Source organism: Pelobates fuscus, chromosome 1, assembly GCF_036172605.1.
Source record: "Pelobates fuscus isolate aPelFus1 chromosome 1, aPelFus1.pri, whole genome shotgun sequence".
NCBI classification, from domain to species: domain Eukaryota; kingdom Metazoa; phylum Chordata; class Amphibia; order Anura; family Pelobatidae; genus Pelobates; species Pelobates fuscus.
In genome coordinates, this window is record NC_086317.1 from 443,961,965 (window position 1) to 443,974,746 (window position 12,782).

The 12,782-nt window shown below is 41.2% G+C and overlaps 1 protein-coding gene across 3 annotated transcripts in view; it reads left to right on the top strand.

Moving 5' to 3' along the window:
* Window positions 1-12,782, top strand: part of RDX (radixin) — a 94,480-nt gene that overhangs the window by 52,886 nt on the left and 28,812 nt on the right. For all 3 annotated transcript variants that reach the window (XM_063430044.1, XM_063430062.1, XM_063430054.1), the window contains one exon: window positions 9,734-9,817. In XM_063430044.1, the coding sequence (XP_063286114.1) occupies window positions 9,734-9,817 (84 nt within the window). The remainder of the gene's footprint in view (window positions 1-9,733; window positions 9,818-12,782) is intronic.

The window sequence follows — 12,782 nt, forward strand, 5'->3', positions numbered from 1 at the left end:
AGTTGATCACTCCTAGCCGATGTGCCTTGCACACAGCTGAACTCACACAGCACTCTTCTGGCTTTGTGGATGACATAGTGGAGGCATGGAGAGGTGCTAGGCAGACACCAGGTAAAAAGTCAAACCGTTCTCAAACAGTTTGGCTCCTTACAGTAAAGGTGGTGGGAGTGCCAGGGCACTCATGGCATGATAAGCACTACAGTGCGCTGTAGTGGTTATGCGGCTTGGAGTGATTCTTTAAGTATGTATCTATATATTTATAACTTAGCTGTCCTTATGTTTACATTTATTAAGGTTTTGGTGAGATATCACAACTGCTTTTTTAAAGAAGTAGAACAGCATTTTGTTATGCATGAAACTGGTATAATTCGTATTGTGAAGGTGTAAGGATTTTGCATTTTTTTTTTTATCCCCACTTATTTCCACAACTTACTGAGAATTCAAAGATGTAAACATTTTGTTTGTTAAATTGTATTACCGGTATATTACCGGACTTTATGATTAGTTGCATAGCAGCGCTCTATGACCAGCTTAAATTAAAGCCATCTCTGAACTGTAATCTGAGAACGCTCCGTGCCAGAATGGAATCACCGTAGAGAGAAGTTAATGTGCTCCTGTAATGGGCATCATTTTAAAGCAAACACTTAATAGTGCACAAATTTATGTTCGCTGGAGACATCTTTGCTGGCAATTAAGTGACTGGGAAAGCAGAGGTACCTTCCTACAAGTGGATCACCTGCTTTTCATTATAAAGCATGTATATGGACAGGATGAGGTATATCATTGTGTGCCGAGGGACTCTGTAATACCAACATTAATATGCATTTATCCAAACTCAGATGGGAATGTGAATAGTAAGGGTTTATGGTTATCAGATCAATGACTAGTACAGTCTCTCCGTCTCCCCATAGCTTTCCTTAATCCATCAGATTATTATATATTTTTCCTTGAATTTCATTATAATTGCATACAACACTGTTTCCATTTTTTTTACTCAGACAAAATTCAAAGACAGCAGCAAATATACAAAAATATGCAAATATAATATACATTGTATTATATTATACTGTGAATCAATCACCTGTGGAGTTTTATTCATTGAACCAAACCATGAGCCTTACTTGAGGTTAGGAGGGGTTGCCCAGAGGTTTCATGTGATTGATCATCACCCGGAACTGACACTATCGCGTGCTTGGATTAACAGCATCACACACTTTGTTCTGCTGCCCAACATCTCATTAAACATATCCAATGAAAACATGTGTTGGACTTTATCTGGTTAGGAGAAATAAAAGGACTGAATTCTAAATAGGCATTGGTCCATCTTGATTTCCGAATGGAAATGTGCATGTTATTGTTTTTAGTTTTTAATTTATTCATATATAAAAGATATATAATAATATGGATTTTAAACCTAAATACACAGCAGCAGGCTATAGTGGATATAATGCTTGAAGTAATCCTGTAAGGTACACCAGTCGTGCTTGTGCTGTCTCTATTAAAACATACTTTTAATAGTTTCTATTTAAAATTTGAAAAACATATCTACAACTAATATTGGAAAACGCTGTAACGTAAAGTTCATCTCTATACTGAATCTATTTCCATAATTTTTTTTTTTTTTTTTTTTAAATTTGACAATTTTTATTTTTAACCCCTTAAGGACCAAACTTCTGGAATAAAAGGGAATCATGACATGTCACACATGTCACACATGTCATGTGTCCTTAAGGGGTTAAAGACCCAAGTTAATTGCTGAGGGTACAGAAGAGAAAGGGAGCGGGTACACATTACACCTCAGAGAATTGGTTCCATATACAGAATTTTAAAATACAGTAGGTTAACATATATTCGTTAGGTGTTGCAACAGATACATGAATAACATTTATTATTGGGTAGTACACTTTCACAGTCTAGTATATACATGCCTATACAGGCCCCTACTCTAGCCCTGACGCAGTCTCCGATTTTGTCTGCGCTCCTCTCCTCTCGTTCCCCTGCTCGGAATGCAACAATAACCACAATTTCTTGGGGTGTAACTAGGGAGTCCCCTCCTCAAAGGGGGAAAGGGTGGGGGTGGGGGGGGGGGTAGTGGGGTTGGGTTCCTTCCCTCATTTCCCCTGTTATGCCAGCTGATTCTCGAACTCCAAGTAAATTCACCGGCTGTTGAAGCCTACGTATGTATACATCTACACGTCTTGTACATCACAAAATCACCATCCCTCCGGGCTGTGGATCACATTATCCCCTATACCTATCCTTGAAGTTATCCCACTCAGTCCAGGCCATTATCATTTTTTGTTTTTTCCCCTCCGATTCTGCGTATGCTATTTCATATTTTTTGTTAGTTTCCACTGTTTCAATGATTCCTTTAATTGTCGGGGGCTTATCTTGTTTCCAGTGTCTCGCTATGAGATATAAGGTAGCTAGTAGAACGTGAGTTATTACCACTCTATGTTCCCATGGTATATTCGTTGGTAGACCCAATAGCAAGAGGTGTAGAGGGTGTTTTGGTATTTCTATTTTTGAAATGGCTCTCACTATGTCGTGTATCTTTGTCCACAACGGGAGGAGGACTTCACAGGCCCACCAGACATGGATCATCGTTCCCTGGTGTACGCCACACCGCCAACATCGGGGGGAGCTATCTGGGTATACCCGCGCCAGTCTAGCTGGGACCATGTACCACCTTATTAAGATTTTTCTGTGCAGTTCTATGTGCGCTGCACAGTGAGTGATCCCTTTTAATGCCCGTAGGCATGTGTCCCATTGTGTTCTGGTAATGGGCCCCCCGCAGTCTTTTGCCCATGCCTCTGCATATCTGCATTGTGCAAAAGGCTGATGGGCGTTGATTGCTTGGTAACACACTGACAATTGTCCCCTCTGTAGGGTAAACCCCATACATAACTTTTCGAATTTTGTCATGTTCCCTTCCTGGTCTGCCTGTATTTTTTGTTCTTTTTTGGAGTCTAGGAGATGTGACACTTGGAGATATGTGTACGACATGGACTGTGGGATATCATATTTATGTACCAGCTGCGAGAAGGACAACCTTTTATCCCTATCATAAAAGCAGTGGACGTGGTGAATTCCCGCCTTATGCCATGCTGTTGCATTAAAGTGCGGGATCCAGTATGGTAGAGCCGACAATGGCGTGGCTTTGGAAATTCTGTGTGTCCTAACCAGCTGGTGCTTGTGTTTGTCCCATGTTTGCAGCATAAACTGCGTAATCGGCAACAAGTTTGGTACTTTGGGTCTCCTCTCTTTTGGCGCCCAGCATAATGTCTCTAATTGAATGTGCAAGGTCTCCTCTTCTATGGTGACCCATTGTGGCCTCACTTTGTCCCCCAACACTTGTGTCATTGGTGCCAGCACTGCCGCCTTGTGGTATAAAAGAAGATCTGGGACTCCTATGCCTCCCTCAGTGTAGCCTCTGTGCAGATGCTTCATGGCTACCCTAGGCTTTTTCCCCGCCCAGATAAATTTTGTTAGGTCGTGTTGTGCCTTCTTGAAGAAGGATATTGGTGCTGTTATTGGTAGCATGCGAAAGATATATTGTATCTTAGGCAAAAGCATCATCTTAAATGCCGCCGCCCTTCCCACCCATGAAATGTATTTGTCCCTCCATTCTCTCATGGTGTGTGCTATTTCCCTCCATATCCTACTGTAGTTGTCTTCTAGGAGGTTATTGGGATTACGGGAGATCCATAGGCCCAAGAACTGAATGTGTGTGTCCGACCATTCAAATTTAAACTTTGATTTTAGATATTGAGTTGTTGTCCCCGCAAGGTTGATTCCCATAGCCTGGGATTTGGATTCGTTAAGTTTATAATAGGACACCGCTCCATATTCCATCAGTATTTTGTGGACCTCTGGTACCGATGTTGATGGCTGTGTTAACGTGATAAGGACATCGTCCGCAAAAAGGCTAAGTTTATGTTCCCTACCTCCTGCTCTAATGCCGTGTATGCTTGGTGTTGAGCGGATCAGTTCCGCTAAGGGTTCAAGTGCTAAAATGTATAGACTCGGCGACAAGGGGACAGCCTTGCCGCGTGCCATTGGTCAGCTTAAACCTAGTGGATGTATACCCACCCGTGGACACTACCGCTGTCGGTCCATTATATAGGGCCATAATCTGGGAGACGAACCTGTGCGGAATCCCGAATCTTTGCAGGGCCGCGGCCAAGAACCCCCATCCCAGCCGGTCAAACGCTTTTTCGGCGTCCAGCGAAAGCAGGAGGCCCTCAGCCCCGGCCCTTCTCATATGACCTAGCAAGTTCACCACCCTACGAGAGTTATGCGCCCCTTGTCGCCCTGCTACAAACCCCACTTGGTCTCCTCGTACTGTGGTGGGTAGGATCTTAGAGAGTCGCACCGCCAAGATTTTAGCATAGATTTTTGCATCCACATTGAGCAGTGATATAGGTCGAAAGTTTTTGCATTCGGTGGGTTGTTTTCCCGGTTTAGGGAGTGTGATAATGTTGGCTAAAAGCATGTCTGGCGGTAACCCCCTGCCGTCGGTGGTGGCGTTAAACAACGGCGTCAGGTATGGCACCAGGAGGTCGCCAAATACCCTATAGTATTTTCCTGTCAGGCCATCTGGTCCTGGAGCTTTATGGGGTGGCAACCCACCTATGGTCGCCAGGATTTCGCTAGCCTCAATTGGTGCGGTGAGGATTTCGGTTTGGGTGGCAGTTATTTTGGGCAAGTTTATCCTGTCTAGGAAGGTTTTGATCTGTTCCCCAGTTGGTATAGAATTGGGTTGGTCCTTCTCTGTTATACAAAGTTTCGTAAAACTTGGCAAATGCTTCGCTTATGTCTTGGGGTTTATACACTGTCTTAGAGTTACTTATACGTATAGATGTTATGCGTTGTTTCGCTTGTTTGTGTTTAAGGAGATTTGCCAATACCCTGCCTGCTTTATTGCCTTGATGGTAGAACTTAGCTTTTAGTTTCTGTAGTTGGTAATTGGTTTTAAGTAAGTTAGCCTCCTCTATTTGGGATTTGAGTGTTTTGATTTGTATGGCTAGATCCGTGGATGATTTTAGCTTATTCTGTTTTGTCAAAAGATCTAATCTATGGAGTCTATCTGACATTTGTTTTTCCCTCTGTCGTTTTAAGTAGCTCGCCCTCTGTATGAAAAGTCCCCTAACCACCGCCTTGTGGGCCAGCCACAAGGTGTCTAGGGACGTCCCCTCAGTATCATTCCTGGTGAAATAGTCTGCCAGTGCCGCTCTAACTGTTTTGATAAAGTCTAAGTCGTGTAAGAGAGATTCGTTGAGCCTCCAGAACCCTTTCCCTTTGAATGTGTGCGTATCTCTTATGTGCAAAAATACAGGTGCATGGTCAGACCAAGTGATCTGCCCTATCACACATTTCCCATTTGGACAGATCTGTACTCAAAAGGTTACGTTTGTGTTGGGTGTTCAACCCTTTAACATTGTATGTGACTATTTTCATGTTTTGTACTCGGGGGATTCTTTGGGTCTCTTGAGTAGCTTGGGGTGTCCGAGCTTCAGCGTTCCCGGTGGAAGGTGTGGGAAGGTGGGAAGGGTTAGGGTGGAAGAACAACATACCATAGAATACATAACTTGCATTGTAACAACAACATTAAATATAAACATGTTGGCCCAAGAACTGACCCCTTTGGGTCTGTGGTTGCCGCTTTGTGGGCCTTGGCAACCACTTGTAGACGTGGCGAAATTATCCTCTGCCATTGAGATCAGTATCCCCTTGGCAGCGGATTTACTCTGAACTGCAATCTAGTATTTTCCTTCAGTTTACTCCCCTTTTAACAGGTTTTGTGTAGATTACCCACAATGTATATATTGGTGTACCTTAGTATTATAAAGTGTGTTTTTTTTTTTTTTTTTTTTTAAACAATATATACTTTACTTTGTGGTCTCCCGTTTTGCCAACTAAATATCCTTTGCACTAAATATCCTCCCCCCCTTATTGTTTTTTTTTTCTTCAATGTTAACCAGTTTCTTTAAAGAAGCTGTCCGATCTGACTTATCTAAGCAACTTGTATAATGCTCAACGTTACCCATAGAAGTTCACCCCGTCCCTTCTAGTTCATGGTATTTTCTGCCATTCTGGGTTAAGCCTCCCAGTGTTAGATTCATGTTGGCGCTTCGTGGTCTGTATAGGTATGTCCCATTCCTTGAGCTTTTTTTGCCCTTCTTCCTCCGTTCTGATTACATGGAGCGTTCCATTTTTTATCACTTGTATCCGTGTAGGGTATCCCCAGCGGTAAGGCACATTTTGCGCTCTTAGAGCGGCCGTGATGCTCGCTAGGTTCCGGCGTTGTTGGAGTGTTGCTGATGACAGGTCTGCGAATATTTGTAAGGCCTTGTATTCCTCCATCTGGTGTTGCTTCCGACTTGCTTTTATAATTAAGTCCTTTTACATGAAAGTAATGGATTCGCATCAGTACATCTCTTGGTGATGATAACGGGATATGCTTCGGTCTTCCGACCCTGTGTATGCGGTCTATAATAATTAGGTCTGGGTCTACCTCTGTTATGAGTTTAGCGAAGAAAGATATAGTATATTGGAGCAGTTGTTTGCCGTCCACCTCCTCCGAGATGCCCCTAATCCTGACATTGTTCCTCCTGGAACGATCCTCCAGGTCTGTCAGTTTGTCTTCATATGCTTTGATTTTCTGGTCCAGCTCTTGCATGGCGTCCGCCATGTTATTGTGAGCTTCTGCATGCTCCGCCATCTTGTTTTCTAAGTGAGAGGTGCGGTCTCCCAGCTCCGACACGTCTTTAGCTAAGTTTGCTATTACCTCTTTAAATTGGTGCATTAGGGAGTTATTCTGGGCCTCCAACAGGGACTTCATTCTTGTCTCCGTTATAGGACCCTCGTTCCACATTTGCGCCTCGTATTCTGTGTCCGACATGTGAGCTTCCGCTCCTTCATCGGCGCCATCTTGCTCTCTCTCCGGCGGCTTTTTTTGTCTCGGTGCTTTCTGGGCAAAGAATGCCGCTTTATCTAACTTTGCCTTATTTTTTGCTGCCATTCTGTAGGGTCGCTATTCAGGGGTCGGCAGGGGTACTTTGCTGCTTAATACTTGCAGTTTATGTCGCTGAAATTCGTCGCTTAACGCCGGTCGGGCAGGAGCACAGCACTACACGTCCATTCCCGCTGGCTGCCGGCCACGCCCCCTATTTCCATAAAATTTAAAAGATAGGATGAACAATTGTAAGATTTCTATAACTGTAGTGAGTGTGAATGTTTTTAACTGGGATTCTGAAAAGTCAGTGCCAGGGTTGGCCTCCAAGAGAATTTAGAATTTTGCAATTTATGTATTTAACGTCATGATCACAAGCAGGTGTTCCTTATGGGGTGCTTTTGAAATTATATTTTCTATTGCTCAGTTGTTCTTGTAAAAATATCCCCTGTGTTTTATATATCTGCTTGTCTTACTAGATAATAATACATAGTGCATCAGAATAGCACAAAAAGTCTGCTTGCATCTATACAATCTCCCAATTGTTCACAGAGCCAATATTACCTGAGGCCGCTGCCAGATCATGTATTTACAAGGAATATCTATTTCTTTTCTGAGTTCCTATTTAAATTATGTTCCCCGTACAGCTTTGCGTGCTGCTTTACAATAGCCCAGTGGCTAAAGAATACAGAGCATGACTTTTTCTGTAGCGTTCACAAATTTGATGTGACAACTGACCGTCACATTTCCAAATTTTTCTGTTTTTATTTTTTTTGGGGGGGAGGGGGGGTAACCCCGAGGCCTGGTTCTAATACAGAATTAATTAAAATGTAACCCCGAGGCCTCCACTGTCTGCCTAATACTCCTGTCTCTGCTCCAGACTTTTTCTTATTTTATTATTTATTTGTAAGTAGGTTTTACAAAAACCCTTATCATTGAAGTGTTCATCAGCAGAGCGTGCGGCAAATCTGATTTATTTATTTTTTTGCCTATAATTTCCAGCATATCCCCCAAGAGACAGATGAAAAAATAGACTTTTTTCATGTGCAGTGACATGCGTGCATGGATAGAAAATAATCAACTAATACACCATACATGCAATGCAAATGGGAATATGTGTGATATGCCCATTGTGGAGCAAGCAATATTTTTTCTGCAAGTACAGTGATTTTACACCAGACCCGTGATTCTGGCATTAAGTATCCCATAAAGAAAACTGTTTGTGAGAGAAATCATAGTGAATTCACCACACACCCTGACAGACATGAAGAATTATTCTAAAAATCACTGGCTGCAAGGGCGTTAAAGAAGGTACACATTTTGAGCTTAATTCCAAGAATCACATAACCGTATGTAATAACATGTTTACCAATTGAGGACTGAGGTAATCTTCAAAGTTCTGGAACAACACAAAACCTAGAATTTGCTCTGCGTTTGTTCAACCTTAATTTATGGGATTCTCTTTAAGTGATATATATATAATAATAAAAACTGAAAGGGCATTATTTTAATATACTATATGCATATATAACACAGTGTTAAATGTGAATAACATGTAAAAAATGGGGTGGAAACAAATCCTTTCCTTAAAATATATATTTTTTTTATTTGATTTTCTTTTATCAAATATACCCAAAACAAGACATACAGAAACAAACAAAAACATGAAACATAGAACATTACTGTACATACAATATATATTCGTTTTGTATAATATACGGCTTGAAATCATTTTTATATATCTTGTGCCGCTAAAGCAGAAGGTAGAACTCAATATAGAATCCAGTATAAGTCATGAGTGTTAAGTCTCATATCTGAGACAGGGGTAAGAACTACAAATGTTGTACAATACATAATGCTGAGAGCGTCAAGGGAGACGTGGTCCAAAATTTCTACGTAATACAGATTAAGGAACCGGGCACACATAAAAATGCAGTTTGAAATTTTCTACGGCTACTTAAAGTCACATATGTCAGCTAGTCCAAAACATCGAAATTCTGAAGGTTGCCTACCCCTGGTCTAGGATCTAAATTCATTTTTGGTAGTTAATGCTAACTCTATATCAACTCCCCTTTAACGCTTTACTAACCCTACCACTGACCCTATGCTTAAACTAATTCTAAAGATATACCTAACCTAATCTTCGTCATACACTATCCCTACTGCTAAAACAGCATTAAACCTAATCCAGCATTAACACCATACCTGACACTATTCTTGCCCATAACCCAAAGTAATGCCTTATGCTAATCTCAGTAAGGATTTCCTTTCTAAAAGTGTAGATAGTGATTTGTGACTGCCATCTGCTGTCTGTTTTCAGCATTGCAGGGAGATTTGCCTGTAATGCTGAAATTCAAACATGCTGCACATGCTTATAACACTGTGATAGATGCTGGACAGCTGACAAAGCCCAGCACCGATTAAAATTGGCAGATGTGAATGTTCAGACCCTACCTTTGGAAGCTGGCAGCTAGATAATCACGTAGCTTAGCGTGAGCTCTCAGTTGCAGTGTGCAGTTGATTTAAAGGGCTGTATGCGGTACTTACTTTGTGCGCTGCGTACAGCTCATCGGTCAGTCTGCGGTCACTAAATGTGGCATCTGCTGACAGTGAAGAGCCCCAGGTATTGATTGATATGGCATGAAATGGAATATCCTAACGTCAGAAAGAGGTACAGAATTTTATAGTATTACAAATGTAGATTATTATGCTTGGGTTTTATGAATTGTACTTGTTCAGAATGCGTGTATTAAGGTATATTGTTTTATGTTTCTGTAGATCAATGTACGGGTCACCACCATGGATGCAGAGCTGGAATTTGCCATCCAACCAAATACAACCGGCAAACAGTTGTTTGATCAGGTAAATTACGTCATTTTTGCCTTCCTCATTGTCCACTCATTCATTTACAAAAAACAATAAGTTTGAAAATGCAAATATATTAATAATAGGGATGTCTATGCAACGCTTTATAACTGGATTACTGTTGTATAAAATAATACAATGTATTAAAGGACCACTATAGGCACCCAGGCCACTTACAACTTAATGAAGTGGTCTGGGTGCCTGGTCCCTCTAGGATTAACCCTTTTTTCTATAAACCTAGCAGTTTCAGAGAAACTGCTATGTTTATATTGGGGTTAATCCAGCCTCTTGTGGCTGTCTCATTGACAGCCGCTAGAGGGCTTCCACGCTTCTCACTGTGAAAATCACAGCGAGAAGACGCCAGCAAAATGCTTTCCTATGAGACTAGCTGAATGCGCGCACGGCTCTCACCGCGCATGCAGCCGAAGAGGAGGAGAGGAGGCGGAGAAGAGGAGGAGAGCTCCCCGTCCGGCGTTGTAGAAAGAGGTAAGTTTAACCCCTTCCTCTCCATCCAGCCTGGCAGGAGGGGGACCCTGAATGTAGGGGCACCCTCAGGGCACTATAGTGCCAGGAAAACGTGTATGTTTTCCTGGCACCATAGTGGTCCTTTAACGGGTTAATATTCAAAATCACATTTTGTAATTTTCAATTGGATACTGAGAGTTAGGGGAGGTGTGACTAGGGCTGCATTAATAAAGTAATTTAACTCCTAAATGGCAGAGAAATGAGCAGTGAGACTGTGGCCGCATGGCCTATACATCAAAACTTAGTGGTGCTTAGTGTCCCTTGAAAACTTTGAAAAATGAACTTTTCTTCTTAAGTACAATGTAATTGTGTTATATTTTCACATTCTGCTTTGAACGAAAAGTACTTTCCAGGCTTTTGTTTATGTTCTCTATTGTCTGGGTCTGTACGTATTAATCTGAAAGCTGCTGATCTACTGTCATAGTTCCCATTCGTATTCTTTACATTCAGTGGTACTTGAGGAGAAAAGAAATAAAGATATTTAAAATAATTTTCACTTACCGGTAATTTAAAAGTTTAGTAATTCTTTTCTTTTATTTCTGTTAAAAACTTTTTATATAAGTCTTTCTACAGAACTTTGCTTTTTTTTTTTGTTTTGTTTTTCTGATCTTCATTTTGCAGTCCCCACTACATTTAGAGCACTGGTGTAAAGGCTTCAATGTGACATTTTAGCCTTCTAGGGCACAGTAGGTAACTTTTTGTGTGTGTGCGCAAACAAACAAAAAAGTTAGGATACTTCTATTATGCCTTCCATTTTTAATTTCTACCAAAGACTGTTTCACTACAGATGTTCTGTGCAGAAACAAAAATGCTCTGCAAAACATTCTCATTACCTCGTTTCTTTTAAGTGATGCTGAGAATTCATAAAGACTGACATGGTATCATAAGCACCATCCGTACAGGAAAAGACAGAGGACATATAACTCAAGGTTTCTTGCTTTTCTCTGCACCCCCAATTAAAATTATGCCTAATCTTGGATAGGTTACACTTTGAAAAATATATTTTATTTTATGCAGCACGATTGGTAGGTATTGTCTGACCCACTACGGACATGTTATCCCCCGATGCAATGTACCTGGAGATGGGCAAGGAGTTCTTGGGTTTGAGATGGCTTGTTCCTTATTGTGACCCGCTAAATAAGTCTCCTAGCTTCTGCAACTCCTTCTATGGCCCCTAGTGTTGGATGTGCACTTCCACTCACGACCTCAGCGTACATTTCCATGTGAAGATTACTCCTCATGTTGGAGTGCTGAGGGGTGCAATGCTCTAATATGGAACTACAGTGGGTTTGTATGCAAACTCTATCTTCTTTTATCTCTGTCAGGAGTCTTACGCGAATGAGCTGAAGGGAGACTTCCTATCCAGGCCTAGTTTTCTCATTCAAGGACAGCTGAATTTTCCTGCTTCAAGAAAACACTTTTTAGACTGGGGAATATCTTTATAGGGTTAAGAAGGGTCGAGCGTAGCATTAGGCTTAGTTAAGGGGGCAATTATCAGTGCAATTCCCTTTTCCGTACCCTCTGTATCAGAGGATTTAATAAAGTGAATTCAGTTACAGTTTGTCTGTCTGGGAATAGCTGAAAATTCCAAGTTATATAGAGATTCTGCCGATTTCCATAGACAGCAGAACAGCAGCCTGATTGGTTACATTTGGTTAAAATGGCTAGATTTCAATAAATAAATGCTATCTGGCTGTCGCTTGTTTGCCATTTAGTGAATAAAACAAGCAGAAAACAATGTGGCCCTAGCCACACCACTCCTAACAAAAGCTCTACACACTTCCTGAAAAAGAGTATATATTTTTTAGGTTTCCCCCCATTGCACAATGTGTTTAAAGGAACACTAAAGCATTAGGAATACAAACATGTATTTATTCCATATCTATAGTGTTACTGGGCCTATTTTAATTATTGGTCCCGCCAAACTAAAAGTAAAAAGATCTACTTACCTATAGTCCTTCGCCATGCCAATCTCTGTGCCATCATCATTTTGAGGATCTCAGTCACACTCTGCAAATCACCGTGCTGCTCCATCCAGTTGAAACACAATACACCAGGGAGGGTTAAGTCTCTATTTGGAGATCTCCGCTCAGATAATCCATGAGCTAGGTCTGATGACCTTATGGTTGTAGAATGTATTAAGGAAGCATAATATTTACATATTTGTGCAAAAATGTCTAGTGCGGGTTAAATTTGCCTTACGTACAAGATATTGTTAGTTTTAACACTTTTTAAAATGGTTTATGTAAGCCACATAAAAATATATTATGGCCTTTTTTTAGGGGACTGTCTAAGCACCATAACCACTACAGCTTTGAAGTTGGTGCTGAGAAGAAGCCCACTTTCTGTCAGTCAACTCAAAAACCTTTTGAGTCTTGGGACTTCACCCAAATACTGATTGCACAATGACTATTCTAATAACATTTAGTGATGATGT